General features: G+C 40.9%; 1 protein-coding gene across 1 annotated transcript in view; it reads left to right on the top strand.

Moving 5' to 3' along the window:
* Positions 1–21,157, top strand: part of DGKI (diacylglycerol kinase iota) — a 328,663-nt gene that overhangs the window by 186,768 nt on the left and 120,738 nt on the right. The window contains 8 exon segments of the mRNA XM_032220500.1: positions 210–284; positions 1,764–1,859; positions 2,526–2,608; positions 8,303–8,363; positions 11,012–11,125; positions 12,270–12,407; positions 12,867–12,945; positions 19,894–19,949. Of these exon segments, the coding sequence (XP_032076391.1) occupies positions 210–284; positions 1,764–1,859; positions 2,526–2,608; positions 8,303–8,363; positions 11,012–11,125; positions 12,270–12,407; positions 12,867–12,945; positions 19,894–19,949 (702 nt within the window).

Below are 21,157 nucleotides of genomic sequence, written 5' to 3'. Positions count from 1 at the left end.
TTGTGTGGCTTTCTCCATAACAGTGATGTGAAAATGTAAAGCATGAGACGCATGTCCTTTCAACTCATGCATGTGTGCCCAGGTGGTGTATCATTCTCCACAGGTACTGTCACAAAAGGTGTTTCTTATAGGGAGATCTTCTGTTGGGCATTATTGTTTTTAAACTCTCCTCCTCCTTCTTTTCTTCTTAAAAACACAAAACAAAACAGAATTCACTGAAAAATTCGACCAGGCGGAAGAAAAGAACCTCTTTTAAAAGGAAAGTCAGTAAAAGAGGAAATGAGGTAAGTCTTTCAAACAAGTTATTATGATTATTAATTAGGGGAAAAATAATCATAACAAAACGGCTGATCCAATCGGATCCCTTTCAGTTCTATTAGACATATCCCATTCTATTCTAGAAGCATGTTATACTTATGTTAAATAAAATAGCAATAGCAATAGCAGACTTATATACCGCTTCATAGGGCTTTCAGCCCTCTCTAAGCGGTTTACAGAGTCAGCATATTGCCCCCAACAATCCGGGTCCTCATTTTACCCACCTCGGAAGGATGGAAGGCTGAGTCAACCCTGAGCCGGTGAGATTTGAACAGCCGAACTGCAGAACTGCAGTCAGCTGAAGTAGCCTGCAGTGCTGCATTTAACCACTGTGCCACCTCGGCTCTTAAATGTGTTTGGTGATTAATGATTGATTAATTATTATTAGTTGGGGGAATTAATGACTAAATAATGATCATTAATTAGCGGAATATACTCATAACACAACAGCTGATCCAATCGGATCCCTTTCAATTCTATTAGAAACATTCCATTCTATTCTAGAAGCATATTGCTAAATATAATGTGTTTGGTAATTAATGATTGATTAATGATTATTAATTATGGGAATTAATGACTAATGATTATTAATTAGGGGAAATATACTCATAATACAACAGCAGATCCAATCTGATCCCTTTCAGTTGTATTAGCTGACATATCCCATTATATTCTAGAAGCATATTATATTTATGCTAAATATAATGTGTATTTAGAGAATAGTAATTCTTTCTCCTCTCTTCCCCAAGTCTCATCCCAAACTCAACTCATATTTCCTGCTTGGTTGAAAATGCATAACCCCAAACTGTTGTCTGTGGAGACTCCTGTCTCTACTGTTCAGTGTCAGGGTCCCAAGTGACACCCCCAATGAAAGAAGACTCTGAGGCTTGAAGTTCCACAAAGTTCCATTTTATTAGAGATGTCATATTGGCACATCTGGGAAAACCCAAATCAGAAAGATTTCTGGGTTTTCCCCACCCAAATGAAAATTCAAGTCCCTGCCCAGCACCCACATGTCCATCACATGGTCCAATCAGGCACCGTCCAAAACTGGAGATGCCTCCCAGTCACACCATCGCAGCTGCAGGGCAAGGTGTCCTTGACTTTCTGAGAAAGGAATGTTATTTAGACTATATATCACCCACATTCCATATAATTCCCCTTCCCGTTTTCCCACAGCAGAAAATGTGGCAGGCCTGAAGGCCCAATGTAAAAGATGGCTTCTAGGTCCGGCATTCAGGACATTTGAATCAAATGTTACAAAGATGTAGGATGGGGTTAACTATCCCTCATCAAGCTGTAGTGTGAAATCACATTCTGAATCTTTACGCCTTACTCTTTTCTTAATAAGAAGTAGTTTGAGTATTTTATGGCTGGTAGTTCTGCACCACTAATTAATGTGCTTCCTGCAACTTTCTCCTGATGCTTTACTTTTCTTTCTCTAGGAGAACAAAGGACGGCCTTTTGTGATTAAGCCCATCTCTTCCCCTCTCATGAAACCTTTGCTTGTATTTGTGAATCCAAAAAGTGGAGGGAATCAGGTAAATATGAGGCATCAAACACAGAATGGGCTTATACCAAGAAAGGGATTTAGAATGTACCTCAGAAAAAAGATGTCTCAAGTCCAGAGGTGGTATTCAGCCAATTTGGACCAGTTCTGGCATACCGGTAGTGGAAATTTTGTGAAGTTTGGAGAACCGGCAAATACCACCTCTGGCTGGCCCTGCACTCCTGCCCCCGCTGGTCCCTGGCCTATATTCCCTTGTTTTTTTTAGCTCAGCTGATTCACGTGGCAGACTGGATTGCCACACCTCAGCTGAGCTAAAAAACAGCTCAGCTCACCAGCGCTGGCACAGAGGGCAGTCTTTGAGTGTTGCACACGAAGCACTCTCTCTCTCTCATAGAGTCGGTAGGAAAAGATTTGGAATCCCACCACTGCTGAAACCTGATGAATGAGTTAAAGGTTGGAAATAGGTTCTAAAATAAGACAGAAGAGAATATTGCAGCTCGGGGTTGAACTGGGGGGTCCTTGGTGCTCTCTGAACTTGGTGGTTTTCTTGCGGACATTTCAGTACCAAACTAGGTAATATCATCAGTGCATCTACAATAAGAGTTCTCTTAATGTGAAACTAGTGAAATACTGTATCATGCATTTTAAGACTGAGGTACACGTTAATTGAAAGTTTTCTTTTTTTTCTCCTTTACAGGGTACTAAAGTGCTCCAGATGTTTATGTGGTATTTGAATCCTCGTCAGGTTTTTGATTTATCTCAGGAAGGACCAAGAGATGCGTAAGTTCTGGGGTGTTTAGTTTAACCTGCCCTTCATTCTTTTATTTTTATGTGAGGCCACTCAAAACACTTTGGAGGCAAACATCACCATTTCTAATAATTGAATACATAAACTGGCTTCTGGCCACGATAGCTAGAAGTAGTAGGGATTCTGGTTCCAACGAACGCAGAGAGAATTAACTTGAGAAAGATGACTTGAGAGCAACTCTCCCTTGGACTGGTCAGTTGTGACAATTAAATTTATACCTCCTTGTGCTTATTATTATTATCCTCTTCAGTGGGCACTAGGTCATTTTGAACAGCTAAGAGCCACAAATAAAAAGAAATGGGGGGGTGGGGTGGCAATGAAAGACTCCACTGGTACAAAAATTACCTGAGAATGTCAAGTAAATGATAGATACGGGCATTTCCAGTAGTGATATGGAATTGAATTTTTAAGGGGAAAATTTAAGGTGTGTCAATGAATGCATTAATTTTACAAATGGCAGTGAAAATGACTATTGTATATCATAGATGGGATTCACTTACCTTCCTGTTCTGTCCCCCCCTTCTCCGCTCGTTAACAAACGGCAAGCAGACAAACTTAAAAGGAACTTTCTTTATTAGTTCTCGGCTCAGACTGGCTTCAAGCCCAAAAGTAACATAAATACAGTCTCTGACCAGATAACGGAATGACAAACAAATCTTTCTTAAGGCAACACAAGTTGAACAAAATGAAAGCAAAACACTTCTTCCAAAGTCAGGCTTCAACTCCTGGGGGATGCTAAGAGTTGAAGACCACACATCTTAAAATTGCTGAAATTGGGAAATGCTTAGATCCATGATGGCGAAACTATGGCACACGTGCCATAGGTGGCATGCGGAGCCCCCTCTGTGGGCACATGAGCCATGCATGCACTCGCCTCCCGCCAGCCAGCTGATTTTCAGGTCTCTGCTGCGCATGTGCAGAGGGCTGGCGGGGGGGCATGCAGTAGACATGTGCACATGCGTGGGGATGGGGTGGGGGATGCGTATATGCAGGGAGAGGGGGAGCACAGGAAGGGGCATGGTGCCCCCCGTGCCCAATTTTTGGTCCCAGGAGGCTTCAGGGAGGCCTGGTAGGTCAAAACCACGGGGGGGGCATTGTGCATGCATGTGTGGGGCGGTAGGGAAGGGGGAGCACAGAAGGGCGACACATGCCTGTGCAGGGTGGTAGGGCATGCAGGGGGGGTCACACCCTTATTACATTATGGGTTTGTGTACACATGCGCACAATCGCACACGCTTTCAGCACGTGACGACAAAGAGGTTAGCCATCACTGCTTGAGGTGATCCCAAAATGCTAAGGAAAGTCAGATCATGTTAATCTTTGGATGGGAGATTATTAGAAAATCCTAGACTGGGAATTTGCAAATAATCTAAATGAGGGCCATAGTTTGCAATGTGTTGTTACCAAGAAAAGTTTCAGTGTCACACAATACTATTCGAAGGTTTTTAAAATTGTGCTTTAAATATCTACTCTATAAATTCCCCTATAACATGTTTTTAATGCCACAAGATGGCACTCTTGGATATTGTCTAACTCTCATCTGATGCTCCTGTATTCCTGATATTTTCAAAAGCAGAACAGTCTTATTTCGTTTCATTTTTTTAAAAAAATGTTTTTCAGTATGTAAAAAAAGGCTTGACGTAACCAAGGGAATTGCTAGCAGATGCCGAGCCAAGTTTCAGAAAACAAGAGAACGAGAGAGAAACTTGATGGGTTTTTTTTTCTCCCCATTTAAGCATCAGAGTACAATTTGTTATTTCTGGGGTAACATTCCGCCAGTCAATTTGCATAATTGCTTTAAACCAAGCAACTGTTTTGTGACATAGTGCAAAATGGGTGATTTAGGCTGCTAACTGGTAAAAAGCCTCAAAGCTCATTAAATTCAATACAGGAAAAAAAGAAAACCACCTGAATTGATTAGCAACTGCTTTCCAGGCTCACTTGCAATTGGTGGCTTTAACTTTTCAAGTCCTGAATATTTTAAAGTTTGGCTAATTACTGGTATATCTGTTTCTGAAAAGGCCTTTTTAAAAACGTTTTGAATCCAGAGTAATATTCTGAGAGATGTGAATCCAAAGATGCTTTCTTTTTATCAAAAGCCAACTGGACTTTGTTGGTTTTTTAAAAAAACTTTTACTTTGAAAATGTTTTGCTTTTTACCCAAGAAGCTTATTCAGTTCTAACTAACTTGTAGTGTTTCTGTGTGTGTGTGTATGTATGTATTTCAGCGAGGTCTCCAGCCTGAGGATGGAGAGTAAGACCTTGCCGAAACGTTGCCAAGACAATCTCAATCTTACACGGGAAAAGACCCGAATACACACATACATACATCAGTGGAGGGTTTCAAAATTTTTTAGAACCTCTTCTGTAGGTGTGGCCTACTTTGTGGGAGTGGCTTGCCGGCCATGTGACTGGGTGGACGTGGCCAACCTGTAAAATGTGGTGAAACTCACTTAACAATGTTCTTGCTTAGCAACCAAAATGTTGGCTCAGAAACTCTGACATTTGAAGTACCCAAGTCTTAAAGCTGTCAAGTTACAAGAGCCTTGCACCCCTAACCCTTTAGAAAAAAAAAACCCCAGGGGTGTTCAAACGTGACAGCTTTAAGACTTGTGGACTTCAACTCCCAGAATTCTTCCTCTCGCTCGTCATCTTGATGATGTGTGGACGGGTAGGGGGAGGGAGCTGGAATCGGTTCTAAACGGCACTGTAGATTTGTGGAACCTATTCTATAATTAGAACTAGCAGGAACCCACCCCTAATATTCTATCTATCTATCTATCTATCTATCTATCTATCTATCTATCTATCTATCTATCTATCTATCCATCCATCCATCCATCCATCCATCCATCCATCCATCCATCCACAATACTGTTCAAAAGTTCTAGGCAGGCATGAAAAAAATGCTGTAAACAAAGAATGCTTTCAGAAATATAAATAATGATTGTTTATTTGTGTCAATTTCCAAGAAAAGAAAAGAAAAATCTAAATCAAATCAATATTTGGTGTTACTACCGTTTGCCTTCAAACCAGCATCAATTCTCATAGGTACACTTGCACAAAGTCAGGGATTTTGCAGGATTATAGTCAGGTGTATGATTACCTAATTATACCAAACAGGTGCTAATGATCATCAATGCCACACGTAGGTTGAAACCCAGTCATGAACTGAAACAGAAACAGCTGTGTAGGAGCTTAAAACTGGGTGAGGAACAGCCAAACTCTGCTACCAAGGTGAGATTATGAAAGACAGTTGCATATCATGGCAACATTGAGCACAGCAACAAGACACAAGGTAGTTATAGTGCATCAACAAGGTCTCTCCCAGACAAAGATTTCAAAGCAGACTGTGGTTTCAAGGTGTGCTATTCAAGCACTTTTGAAGAAGCACAAAGAAATGGGCAACGTTGAGGATCGTAGACGCAGTGGTTGGCCAAGGAAACAGTGCAGCAGATGAAGGACACATCAAGCTTATTACTCTTCGAAATTGGAAGATGTCCAGCAGTGCCATCAACTCAGAATTGGCAGAAATCAGTGGGATCCAGGTACTCCCATCTATTGTCTGGAGAAGTTTGGCCAGAAGTGATCTTCATGGAACAGCCGAGGTGGCGCAGTGGTTAAATGCAGCACTGCAGGCCACTTCATCTGACTGCAGTTCTGCAGTTCGGCTGTTCAAATCTCACCGGCTCAGGGTTGACTCAGCCTTCCATCCTTCCGAGGTGGGTAAAATGAGGACCCGGATTGTTGTTGGGGGCAATATGCTGACTCTGTAAACCGCTTAGAGAGGGCTGAAAGCCCTATGAAGCGGTATATAAGTCTAACTATTGCTATTGCTATAAGTTGCAGTCAAAAAGCCATTCCTCCAACATGGGAACAAGGCCAATCGACTAAAGTATGCACGAAAACATAGGAACTGGGGTGCAGAAAAATGGCAGCAGGTGCTCTGGACTGATGAGTCAAAATTTGAAATATTTGGCTGTAGCAGAAGGCAGTTTGTTTGTTGAAGGGCTGGAGGGCAGTACAATAATAAGTGTCTGCAGGCAACAGTGAAGCATGGTGGAGATTCCTTGAACGTTTGGGGCTGCATTTCTACAAATGGAGTTGGCGATTTGGTCAGGATTAATGGTGTTCTCAATGCTGAGAAATACAGGCAGATACTTATCCATCATGCAATACCATCAGGGAGGCCTATGATTGGTCCCAAATTTATTCTGCAGCAGGACAATGACCCCAAGCATACAGCCAAAGTCACTAGGAACTATCTTCAGTGTAAAGAAGAACAAGAAGCACTGGAAGGGATGGCATGGCCCTCTCGGAGCCCTGATCTCAACATCATCGAGTGTGTCTGGGATTACATGAAGAGACAGAAGGATGTGAGAAAGTCTACATCCACAGGAGATCTGTGGTTAGTTCTCCATTCTCCATATAATCATTATTTATATTTCTGAAATATAAATTCTTTGTTTACAGCATTTTTTCACACCTGCCTACAACTTTTGCACAGTACTGTATATATGTATATATACACACACATACATACACACACACACACACACACACACAGACACAAAAAGACCAAGGGAAACATTTTCACAAGGAAATAGAACAAAAAAGTCTAGTTGACTTTTAAGAAAAAAAGAACCTGTAGGACAATCATGACCTGAATGATTGAGAGCCCCCATAGACACATAGAATAGAATAGAATAAAGAAAGGGGCCTTGGAGGTCTTCTAGTCCAACCCCCTGCTTAGGCAGGAAATCCTACACCACTTCAGGCAAGTGGTTTCCAATCCCTTTTTAAAAACACCCAGTGTTGGAACATTTACAGCTTCTGGAGGCAAGTTGTTTCACTGATTAATTCTTCTAACTGTCAGGAAATTTCTCCTTAGTTCTAAGTAGCTCCCCTCATCTTGATTAGTTTCCACCCATTGCTTCTTGTCCTACCCTCAGGTGCTTTGGAGAATAGCTTGATTTCCTCTTCTTTGTGGCAGCCCCTGAGATATTGGAACACTGCTATCATGTCTCCCCTATTCCTTCTTTTCATTAAAGTAGACATAATCAATTCCTGCAACTGTTCTTCATACGTTTTGGCCTCTAGTCCCCTAATCATCTTTATTGCTCTTCTCTGCACTCTTTCTAGAGTGTCCACATCTTTTTTTACATTGTGGCGACCAAAACTGGATGCAGCATTCTAAGGATGGCCTTACCAAGGCATTATAAAGTGGTATTAACACTTCACATGATCTTGATTCTGTCCCCGCAGCCTAGAACTGTGTTGGATTTTTTGGCAGCTGCTGCACACTGCTGGCTCATATTTAAATGGTTGTCCACTAGGCCTCCAAGATCCCTCTCACAGTTATTACCATTGAGTGAGGTACAACATATACTGTACATGACCCAGTAGCTTCTGTAAAATAAGTACTACCTTCCTCACTATATCTGATTTTAGTAAAGGGATTGGGTTTAGAATGGAGTCTGACTTTGCCAAAATAAAGCGGTTGGTATGGCAAAAGCAATTTCTGTTTCTTGAGTGAGTCCACTTTTATTTCTACTCCTGATAATAAATGATTGACTAGGAAGTGCTTGATCATACAGAAGCATTTTAAAAATCTATCTTCATGATTTAAAAAAAAAACCACTTTGTCCTCTGTTTTCTTTCACTAGGCTTGAACTGTACAGAAAAATGCCAAATCTGCGAATACTGGCTTGTGGTGGCGATGGAACAGTAAGGCTGATCCCTTTTCATTAGCTTTCTTTGTAACAGTTAGGAGGTACTACCAATGATTGTTGGTGAAATTATTAAAATAAACTATCCTGTTTCCCTGAAAATAAGACCTCCCCGGATATTAAGTCTAATTGGGCTTTTGAGTGCATGCGCTAAAATAAGCCCTCCCCTGAAAAAAAGCCATCCCTGAAAATATTGCAACACAGCAGCAGCCATGAGGTGACCACACTCACCGCCTCCTGGACCTCAAAAATAATAAGAGCTCGCCGAAAATAAGGTCAAACGCTTATTTCGGGGGTCAAAAGAAAATAAGACCCTGTCTTATTTTCAGGAAAACACGGTAGGCTTTAACTGTTTTTAATTGACTTTAATAATTGAATTTTCTGATTGTTAGCTTGGGTTTTAATTGTGTACATCACTTGGAGTCACATGTAAGAGAAATGAGTGTCTATATAAATTTAATCAATCAATCAATCAATCAATCAATCAATCAAATCTTGCAGATTATAGTTATCTCTTTCTCTTTATCCTTCTATTACTCTATGTATCCCTCCTTCTCTTCCCCCTCCATCCCTCCCTCCATCCCCCCCTCCATCCCTCTCTGTCTCTCTCCTTGAGAAATAATATAATATTAAAGAATGCACTACTTCTAACTGGTCAATATCACTTATCAAAAGCTTTAAACATATTTTAATGAGGGTTAATCACTCACTCCATTCACACATGCTTGTCCAACATTTGTCTTGTAGAACAGAGTATTGATTGGGTTGGTGGGGTTTTTTTGTGTGTGAATGGAATGATTTAAATTTTGTTTATTTTATTTTATCTCTGCCTTGTTCTATTCACACAAGCCAATTATGTTGCAGTAGTCAGGTATTCATCATGATAGCATGAGAATACCGAAGTCTGCAAAAATCAAACAATCCCAATGCTTATGTGCTCATAGAATCCTACAAATGCTTATTTTTTGGTTTGATTCTTCCTTTTCTTTTTTTTCAAAGATGGCTTTCTAAAATATATTTATGGAGGACAGGGCTCATCTGTTTAATGGATCTGGAGCTCATCTGTGCCACAGGGTTGGATTTATTGCTTTCAATATCTTTTCCCTTGCATTTCGTATTTTGAGCAAATGGGGGCAGTGTTGTCACATCAGTATGAACAGTGCCTGATTTATCTTTCTTGAGATTATATTTGAAGGAAATTAATGTTGTGTTGTTCCAAAAGCCATTACATTTAAAAATGAAAATCTTGTTCAAATGGATCTAGTGAATATTCAGTAAGACTACTTATTACTTTGCATTATTGAAAGGAAACAGAAAGGAGGAGATTTTTCTCGTGTCCCTGTTCAGAATTAACCTTTTTTTCTGATGATAAATGAAATATTGTCAGTTCAAATTCTTCTTAGCCTCAGATTTTTCCATCAAGCTTCAAAACTAAACAGATGGTATCCTATCCCAAATCCAAAATACAGTCCTGAGGAATTAAGTCTCTGTGAATTATTTTATTATAACTTCTGGCATAAGTAACAATGTTATTTCCTAAAATGTTAAAAGCAAAACTCAGCCATATTTAGAATTCCCAAAGTTTTATATATCCAAAAACAGGTTTTGTTTTTTATATATCAAAAAACCTGATTCTAAGGCAGGTCAATTCAATTTTATTGATGCTGTTCTCCATAATTTTCAATGGCGGGCATCTCATTGACTGTTCTTATGGCAAATCTCTTAAATATTCTTCCTTAACTAATATGAATTGGCGGTTGGGAGGGGAATGGGGGAAATATAGATACACTGTTATTGACATCTAGACTCCTGGTGGCCTAGTGGTCAAACTGCAGGCAAACTCTCCCTACAGTTTAGAGCTTGATTTTGATGGGGCTCATGGTTGACTCGGCCTTCCATCCTTCTGAGATTGGTAAAATGAGGTCCCAGATTGTTGGGGACAATGTGCAAATAATACTTACATTATAAACTGCCCAGAGAGTTCTACAAAGCACTACGGAGTGTATATAAGTGTAAATGCTATTGCAATTGCAATAGCAACCCCGGTGGCGCAGTGGTTAAAGTGCAGTACTTCAGGCTACTTCTGCTGATTGCTGGCTGCCTGCAATTTGGCAGTTCAAATCCCACCACACTCAAGGTTGACTCAGTCTTCCATTCTTCCGGGGTGGGTAAAATGAGGACCTAAATTGTTGGGAGCAATAGGCTGACTCTGTAAACTGCTTAGAGCTGTAAAGCACTGTAAAGCGGTATATAAGTCTAAGTGCTATTGCTATTGTTTTTGCCATATACTTTTCTCTTGGACAGGATGAAAGCAGAATGCATTATATTATTCAGTTATACCTACATCGTATCATTCACAGAGAGAACAAGCTATGGCTGATGTAATATAGTTCATTCTTTGTCCAGTGATCATTCAGATTTTTGCAGTGCAGATATAGTAGCCCCACACTGTAGCTGTAATTCCCTCATCCATCTATTTCCATGAGCGTTCAGGTTCGGAGTCTTCCTCGTCAATCTCTTCCAGGAACCACACACTGGCAGGAATGAACAGCACTGTCTAGAACTACAACCATAAAACTCTGGTTAGACCCATCTTTCCATATGGTCTAGAAATTTACTTCCAATTCTGTAACTGTTGATGCTTAGGTTGGCTGGATCCTCTCCATTCTGGATGAGTTACAGTTGAATCCCCAGCCTCCTGTGGCTGTACTTCCACTCGGCACTGGGAATGATCTTGCTCGCACTCTCAACTGGGGAGGGGTAAGTCTGAATACAGGTCTGACTGGTTGTCATTTCACTTTTTGTTGAAAGTGGAGGAAGAGATTCAAACTGTGGATGGAAATGTATAAAACATATTCTTCTAATTGGTGCATTATTTTTTATGCATAGAGTAGAAAGTTTCCACTTCAACTTTCACTTTTCTCCCAACCCCCAAACCCTCCAATTAAATGAAATAAACACAACCATGGCTGGCCTAGTTAGCTACTTGGCCATAGGCTTATTATTATGATTCATTCTCAGTATTATCTAATATTTGCAAAACTTTACCCATAATATTTTATGGTGCTCTGTCTTCTCCATGTACCAATGATGGGAATTGTGAAGATTTAATTAGCTGCTTTTGAGTACTGTATATACTCGAGTATAAGCCTAGTTTTTCAGCCCACTTTTTGGGCTGAAAAAAGCCGCCTCGGCTTATACTCGAGTCAGTGAAAAATTTGCCTGAAATGGAGGAGAAAAAGGGGCGGGGCCATGCCGCTGGGTGACACTCGTGAATGGCCCGGCGCCCCTGTGAGTTTCCCCTCCCTCTGTGTCAGTTTGCCGCGCAGCGCGCACCGCACCATCCCCCCTCCTCACGTTCTAATGTAATGCAGGGCTGTCTTACGATTCCCCTTCCTCCCCCTCCTGCCGCTCTGCAACGATGTCCCACCTCCTCCTTGTTATGGCAAGCAGCCACATAGCGATGTCCCACCTCCTCTGGTACAGTGATCCAATGATAGGAATCACTGTGCCGTGTGTCATAGGAGGCGGGACATCGCTCCCGCGGCTGCACGGGACATCATCATCACAGCGGGACATCAGCATCATGAGGTGAGTGAAGTATTTCATTGAATACACCACTAGTTTACTGTTTTTCTTTGAAATAAATATTCAAAAACATTATTGGTATCTATTTTTATTTTTGAAATTTACCGGTAGCTGCTGCATTTCCCACCCTAGGCTTATACTTGAGTCAATAACTTTTCCAGTTTTTTGTGGTAAAATTAGGTGCCTCGGCTTATATTTGGGTCGGCCTATACTCGAGTATATACGGTAAATACTGATGACTATCCCACAGACTAATCAATTAATCATTTATTAATATTGATCATTTACATCTGCCTACTTCTCTGTTCTACTTTAGGGGTATACTGATGAACCTGTTGCGAAAATTCTCTGTCATGTAGAAGATGGCGCCATCGTTCAATTAGATCGTTGGAATCTTCAAGTGGAGAGAAACCCTGATTTGCCGTCAAATGAACTTGAAGATGGAACACATAAGGTTGGCGTGAAATCTTTCTCCTTAAAGTAGACTAGAATTGGGAGATCAGAGATCATGAAGTGTGGCTGTGGAATATTTCTAGACATAGAATCCTAGTATTTCTTCATTTTTGACCGGTCTCTGTTTATTTGCTCCACTATGTTGGAAATTTCTTGTTTTCAGACCTGTCAACAATTAGCCAGTAAGCTAATAAAATAAAACCCACCCACTAGTGAAAGTGTTAAGAGTCCTATTTATTCAAATCCCTTATACATCTACTAGCAATTCCAATTTATGGTCAATTTGTATGAGCATGAGTAGACAATTTTGTTCCAAAATTACACCACTTGTACCTGAAATAACAAAGTCAACTTTGCTTAGTGAGTCCTAGTGTTTGCAATTCTATTTTATTTTTCTATATTGCCTTTTCTACAAAGTCTCTTTCTTTCTTTTTTTTTACTTCTGATCTCATCACTGCAGCTCCCTCTCAATGTTTTCAATAATTACTTCAGCCTCGGATTTGATGCCCATGTCACGCTGGAATTCCATGAATCTCGAGGTGAGAGAACTAAAGCTATCTCTCTCAAAGTGTGCCTCTAGAAAAAAAGGATTAGATACGCTTAACATGTGCCCTAAAGGTGGTCCCTATGTCTTTAATGCCTATGGAATAGATAGAATTTTGCCAGCTGTGAAGTTACAGTGTAGAGGGGATGAAAAGGGGGGTGAAAATTGTTCCTATTCTTAAGAAAATAATAGAAGAGTTAAAGAAAAGGGTAGATGTTAGTTCATCTTGAGTGACAATATGTATTGTATTTATGGTTAATTTCTACAAATAGTATCAGCAATAGCTAAAGGATTATCATGTGCCAATGCTCTGAATGAATTAAAGATACTGCAGATATTTAGCCAAACGAAGAGGAAAATGTTAGCTGATTTTTATCTATTGTGAAGATTTCAACAAACAATACATCCCAAATCACGGTCAAATTAACAGCTACCACTATAGAGATGATTTATTTCCAGTTCAGAAAACATATAAACATTTAGAATAATCTTGTCTCGCTAATTTTGGCTGTTTTCAAAAAAGCAAAACCAGACTAATAGAGACCAGCAGAGAATCTTAGATTAGCATTCGATATTTCATGCCAAATATGTTTTTATGTAGGTCAGCTGAATCAGACTTGGCACGACATTTGCAGTCTGATTTCATTGAAAATTCTGTATAAGTCGCCCCTTCCCCCACCCCTAAAAGAGTGTGGAAATGTTGGTGTGTCTTATATACCTAATACGGCCATTTTTGGCCTCCCCAGCACCCCATTTTTGTGAAAAACAGGTTGTTTTTTGCAAAAATGGAGGTGTTTTTTCCTTCCCCCACTCCCCAGAAGCATTCTGCAGGCTTCAGCAGGGCTGGGGGAAGGCAAAAATGCCCCCATTTTTGCAAAAAATTGCCTGTTTCCCACCTGTTTTTTGCAAAAACGGGGGGATTTTTGCCTTCCCCAAGCCCCGCTGAAGACTGCAGAGTGCTCCTGGGGCCGGGGAGAACAAAAACTTTTTTTCTTATTTATTTCATTGAAAACTTGGTGTATCTTATACACCGGCACGTCTTACAGTCCGAAAAATACAGTATATATCACTTCACAGTGCTTTCGAAAACTCTCTGAGCACTTTACAGAGTCAGCATGTTGTCCCCAACAATCTGGGCCCTCGTTTTACTGACTTCAGAAGGATGGAATGTCGAGTCAACCTTGAGCCCATCAGGATTGAACTCCAAACTGTGGGCAGAGTTTGTTTGCAATACTGCATTCTAACAATCTGCTTCATGTAAACAAAGTATTCTGTCTTACAATAAGTAGTATCCTTCTAATAATAAAAATCTGAACACAATTACTGTAGATGATAGATGGAATAGCTTTGAGGGCTTGGAGATAGGCCTCTACCAAGAAAATGATCAGATAAAAAAACCTGAGTTGGGATCAGGATTGTAGCCTGAGAAAATCTCTCAGATAAAAGCTTCTTATGAAGAAGGGATGGGAAGGAAAAGAAAGGAAAGGAAAAAGCCCATTCAGCCTTTCAAGATTCTGTTACTATAGCTTTACAATAAAAGTAGTACTGACCTACATGACATTGGATTGTTATTCTGATCTACCCCTAAAGGCTGACAATTACCAAGGCAAGCATTCATGAATCATATTATGTCATCCTTGTATGGTAAGCCAAATGCCACGTACACCTACCGTTACTTTTATTAGAATGGATCTTGCAAGTGTAAATATGCAAGTGTAAAAACTGCTACAAAGTAGAGGGAGTCAACTTATTCTCCAAAGCCTCTGAGGACAGGACAAGAAACAAAGGGTGGAAACTAATCAAGGAGAGAAGTAACCTAGAACTAAGAAATTTCCTGACAGTGAGAACAATTAATCAGTGGAATAACTTGCCTCCAGAAATTGTAAATGCTCCAACACTGGAAGTTTTTAAGAAGAGATTGAATAACCATTTGTCTAAAGTTCTTTAGGGTTTCCTGCCTGAGCAGAGCATTGGATTAGAAGACTTCCAAGGTTCCTTCCAACTCTGTTATTCTATTCTATTCTGCTTCCCCACCTCCCTCTTTTATCTTCTTGAGAATTAGGATGGTGCCTGTCTGAGATGTTTTCATAAACCCTTCATATGGGCTTAAGCCATGTCTAACTGTTTGTTGCCTTATCAAAGTCTCTATATATAGTGTCTGTGTATTACAATTAATTCAAAGTCTGTGACCTGTGGAAAAATTAGATTTCATCCCTCCAGTTTGGGAATTATGACAATTGTAATCTAGAGCATCTGAAAGGCACCAGTTTATCAAAAGTTGCATTGCATTAGAGCGGGGGTGTCAAACTCAAGGGCCAGGGGCTGGATCCGCCAACAGGGTGCTTAGATCTGGCCTGCAGGACCACCCTGGAAACAGAGAAAGACCAGACTGTAGTGCCTCTGCAAGGAAAAACGGAGCTCAGGGGGGCTGCATGTGACCCTCTTGGGCTCAGTTTCCACTGGCGGAGGCTTGCATGAGGCCATCGCAGCTGAAATGGATCTTGGGACTCATTTTCTCCGGCAGAGCACCTGAGCCACCACAGGTGCCCCTGACACAAGTTATGTTGAACTGGTCATGCTGGTTGCTAATATTTTTACTACCGGTTCAGGTACACTTGTACACACGTGCACACAACACTTCTGCGCATGCACAGAAGTGTCCGGGCGGGTGGATGGAGCCTTCCGCCACTGCTACTACTGGTTCTGCCGATCCGGGCCTAACCAGCAGCAACTCACCTCTGATGCCCATGCTGGCCATGCCCCCACCCAGCCTTCCCCCCAAGGTCAAACAACCCTGATGTGGTCCTCAATGAAATTGAGTTTGACACCCCTGCATGAGAGTATGTGCGTGGATAGTGGGAGAATACACTGACAATACCTAAAACTGTTTAGAATCTGGATGATTTATTCCTATGAATTTGGAACATAAAACCTTAATTGTCCTTTTCATGCTAGCATCAAGCCCAATTGAAAAAGTTTCTCTCCCCCACACCTCATTTTTCTTGACATGCCAGATTAAATAAAGGTCTGTCTCCTTGATGGAAAGAGCGAATGCATGTTTTTCTTTCCCCATGTTACAAAGGCAGCAAGCAGTCCAATTCATAATGAAGTCTCATGGAAAAGGCAAATAAATGACAAGGTTGACAGTAGCACTTTTATTCTGTAGGAACACGGGCTGGAATCCTTGCCAAATATGCTTGCAGCTAAATATTTTGACTGATGCTTTCTGCGTTGGAAGATTTATTTAATAATGAAGCCATAACACTTAATAAAGGATAAATGAATGTTATTCCAGAGATGTCAGTGTAATACATGCATATGCATTTCAATAAACAGAGAAGAGAGAAAAACTATGGCAAGACAAGCTGTATATTTTAAAGCAAGAATTTGGTCAGATAGCACCTATGTTTTCTCTTAATGCTGTTCTCTTCTACACACAACTCTGCTTTAACATAATGGGGGGAAATTAGATTTTTAAAAATAGATTTTGCTATATTCTTATTGCGTACTAGGTGATAACCTGGTGTTTCCTGGGTATTTGTTTATAGGGGGAAAATGTCCAGACCAAATGTAATTTTTAATGTTGGATATTCCTGCTTACCAGAGGGAGATATCTTATGGAGTACTGTGAAGCCGTTAGCATGGCAACTCCACTGCACTGTACAATAGAAGCCATTTTACAGCAGTACAGTAGAAATCATTTTAAGGCACAACAGGCTATATCTTAACACTCCCCCCCCGAGGGATGTTAGGGGTGTCTTACCCACACAGTATTTTTTCCCAGAGAGTAAGTCATCTGTGTACTAAGTTTGGTTGAAATTGCTTGAGGTGTTCCAGAGTTATGCTGGAACATACACACACAAACACAAACACACACAGAGAAAGAGGGAGAGGGAGAGGGAGAGAGAGAGAGGGCGAGAGAGAGGGAGGGAGAGAGATAAAAAGAGAGAGAGAGCGCGAGCGAGCGAGAGACAGAGAGCGAGCGAGAGCGACAGAGACAGAGATTGTATTTAGTTGATGGGGTGTCAGTCAGTTTCTACCCCCCCCCACCAACCTCAAACCTCCTTTCCTCTGCCATTTCCTTCTGTTTCTTAGCTCTTACAGGAGCTTAACTGCTAATTCTTGTTTTTTAAAATCCCACCTGTACCAAGATGTTTTTTTACTGCTGCCATTAGCAGAAAACTGGATATTCCAAAGGATTGGGAGAGCTCTCCTTGTGTCTCTTAGTTGCCAGTTGAGGCAAACCCATAGTTAATTGGGCCATAAGCTAAAATATCTTCTATATAAATCAGGGGAAGCGATGCTTTAGTTTACATGAACATCAGAGTTTCTATCTCCAAATGCTTTGCTCCAAAGAGTAGGAGAAAAACATGAAGCAAACCAGCAATTCTCAGGTAGACAGAACTATATATTAGGTGCTTTCTATATATCGGCATGGGATGCGGTGGCTCAGTGGCTAAGATGTTGAGCTTGTCGATCAGAAAGGTTGGCAGTTCAGTGGTTCAAATCCCTAGTGCTATGTAACAGAGTGAGCTCCCGTTACTTGTTCCAGCTTCTGCCGACCTAGCAGTTTGAAAACCTTAAAAATGCAAGTAGAAAAATAGGGCCACTTTTGGTGGGAAGGTAACAGCACTCCATACACAGTCATCATTTAGTCTTGCCGGCAATGTCTTTGGACAGTGCTGTCTCTTTAGCTGTGAAACGGAGATGAGCACTGTCCCCTAGAGTCAGGAACGACTAGCACATATGTGCGATGCAAACCTTTACCTTATATATATGCATATATTAGGTGTTTTCCATGGCTGTCAAAGGAACAGCCAAGTATCCAATGGCTCAGAAATACAGGCACAGAACATAGTCCAATACATAGACTTTGACTTCTATATACAGGTAGCCCTTGACTAATTGCAGAAAATTTATGTTGCTAAGTGAGACAGTTTTGTAAGTGAAATTTGCTCCATTTTATGACCTTTCTTGCCAGATGTTAACAGGGTTGTTAAATGAACCTGTGGCTTCCCCATTGACTTTGCTTGTTAGAAGGGCACCAAAGGGATCACATGACCTTCTGACATTATAACCATCATCAATATGAACCAGTAGCCAAGCATCTGAATTTTGATAAAGTGACTATAGGGATGCTGTAACGGTCATAAAAAAGACAAATGTTGACACATCACTTTTTTCATTGCCCTTGTAACTTTGAATCGAGCCAAGGTGGCACAGTGGTTAGAGTGCAGTACTGCAGGCCACTTCAGCTGACTGATAACTGCAGTTCGGTGGTTCAAATCTCACCGGCTCAAAGGTTGACTCAGCCTTCCATCCTTCCGAGGTGGGTAAAATGAGGACCCAGATTGTTGGGGACAATATGCTGACTCTGTAAACCGCTTAGGGAGGGCTGAAAGCCCTATGAAGCGGTATATAAGTCAAACTGATATTGCTATTGCTATTGCTATTGAATCAGTGGTGGGATATGACCAGTATGCCCCTGTATGGGTGTACCAGTGCCTGCTGGGAGGACCAAGTACTGTTCTTGTACAGTGCTCCAGAGGGCCCACCTGCCTGCCCTCTCTCTTTACCTCTATTTGAGCCGAACAGGGCATTTGCACATGCGCACAAGAGGTTTGGCACCTGTGCAGCGCTCTGCCAAGCAGATGGAGCAGTGGTGGGTTACGACCGGTACGCCCCGGTATGGGAGCACTGGGTACCATTCTGGTACGGTGCTCAGGAGGGCCCACCTGTCCTTACCTGTATTTGAGCTCTTTGGGGCTTCCATGCACAGAGTGTACGGTGCCTGCGCGACGCTCCACCGAGGAGCTGGAGCATCACAGATGGTAAGTACGCATGTACGCATTGTACGCTTTCATGTGATGGATGCCGGATCCCGTTGCACCGTACCAGTTGCATCAGGCCCGCAACATACCATTGAGCTGAAGCGTTGTGGGCGGTGGGTACGCATGCATGCACTGGTTGTACCGGTTGTGTCCCGGTTGCAACGGGAGCCGGAACCCACCACTGCTTTGAATGGTCACTAAATGAACTGTTGTAAGTCAAGGACTACCTGTAATGCAGTAGGTGACATTTCAGCATGTACGTAGCTTCACTCTTGTCTGAAATAAACAGACTAATCTTGCCAAGCTGTGTCTGAAAGCTTTGCGTGGATTTTGAATTTAAGCTCTCAAACATGCTTTTTTCAAGAGACAACTGGATTTTCTTATTTTTCTTTGAAGACATTTCACTTCTCATCCAAGAAGCTTCTTCAGCTCTGACTGGATGGTGGGGAGCTGAAGAAGCTTCTTGGATGAGAAGCGAAATGTCTTCAAAGAAAAACAAGAAATCCAGTTGTCTCTTGAAAAAGCATGTTTGGGATGTTTGGGACAACCCTGACCTGGATGACTGAGAATCTTCATAGCTATTTGAATTTGAAACACTGAGATTTATGGCCAGGCCTGACCTGTGAAGCCTAACAGCAAGTAAAAACAGGAGAGTTAATAAAATCGATTTGATTTATATTTATCTAAAATTAAACAACATTAATATGGTTGCTTTTTAATAATTTATGTAATAATGTTCTCTTTCTACCATATTAAAATTGTACCTTGGCATCAACTATTACAAGTTTTCGGGGGCTGCAGCTATCTCTCCTATAAACTATGCAAGTCAAGAATTTTGCAGCCTTAGAAAATTGGTAATTCAGTAATATGCTAGTCTTTGAGATACTATTATTCTTTCTCTCATTTCTTAAGTAAATATTCAATCTTCCTTGAATTATGGAAAGGCACTTCATTACTTAATTTAGATAACACTTCTTCACTGCCAGTTCATATCACCATTTTGATTCATTGTTATTTCTTGAAAAAGCTAAGTGTGTAAAGCCAATGTAGTGTTTAATGGACTTTGTAAAAAGAGTTTTTAAATTCTGCTTTCTTTTTCTTCCTTGTTACAGAGGCAAATCCTGAAAAATTCAACAGCCGATTTCGAAATAAAATGTTTTATGCCGGGGTGAGTTGATATAGTCTCTTTTTTTCCTCTGATTTCTGTTTTGTTATTATTTTGAGCAATTGGAAATAAATAAATAAATATAAATAAATAAATAAATAAATAAATAAATAAATAAATAAATAAATAAATAAATAAATAAATAAGATGTTGAGACTCTAGAAAGAGTGCAGAGAAGATGATTAGGGGACTGGAGGCTAAAGCATATGAAGAACGGTTGCAGGAACTGTTCGGGTTAATGTCAGGATTCCAAATAACATCCCAAATTAAATCAGAGTCCAAGGCAAAATATTGCTCAAAGTTCCAATTTATTAAGAGAGTCATGTTGGCACATCTGGGAAAGCCCGAATCTGAGCTTCCTGGGTTTTCCCCACCTAGTTGAAAGTTCATGATCCCCCACACCTACAAGTCGATCACATGGTCCTATCTTCCACTGCCATACTGGCAGTTCTACCCATCCAGTTCCAATCAGGTGCAGAGGTGTATAGAGACAAAGAATGACCTTGGATTCTAGGAAGGAATTTTATTTTGGCTACATAGCATTTTACTCCATACCATCCCCCCTCCCATTTCCCCCATTAGAAACAGCATAGTAAGATAATAGAAAGTGTGGCAGGCCAAAGAAAGTGTGGCAGGCCAAAGATCCAGAAAGGAATATGGCTGTAGGCCTGACATGTATGTCTAGTCTAATGAAAAGAAGGACTAGGGGTGACACGATATTAGTGTTCCAATAGCTCAGGGGTTGCCACAAAGAAGAGGGAGCCAAGCTACTCTCCAAAGCACCTGAGGGCAGGACAAGAAGCAATGGGTGGAAACTAATCAACTTAGAATTAAGGAGAAAATTCCTGACTGTTAGAAGAATTAATCAGTGGAACAACTTGCCTCCAGAAGTTGTGAATAGTCCAACACTGAGCTATTTTTAAGAAGAAGTTGGATAACCATTTGACTAAAGTGGTGGTATAGGGTTTCCTGGCTAAGCAGAGGGTTGGACTAGAAGACCTCCATGGTCCCTTCCAACGGTACCCTACCCTACCCTACCCTACCCTACCCCTATTCTATTCTATTCTATTCTATTCTATTCTATTCTATTCTATTCTATTCTATTCTATTCTATTCAAGCCAATATCATTCTAAGAGCATGGTCCTAGGCATATCTAATGAGAAAAAGGTCTATTGAGTTCAGTAGGACTTACAGCTACTTATATCTGTAT

Source organism: Thamnophis elegans, chromosome 7, assembly GCF_009769535.1.
Source record: "Thamnophis elegans isolate rThaEle1 chromosome 7, rThaEle1.pri, whole genome shotgun sequence".
Lineage (NCBI taxonomy): Eukaryota > Metazoa > Chordata > Lepidosauria > Squamata > Colubridae > Thamnophis > Thamnophis elegans.
Note: the sequence above shows the minus strand (reverse complement) of the source record. Positions and strands in the feature narration are given on the sequence as shown.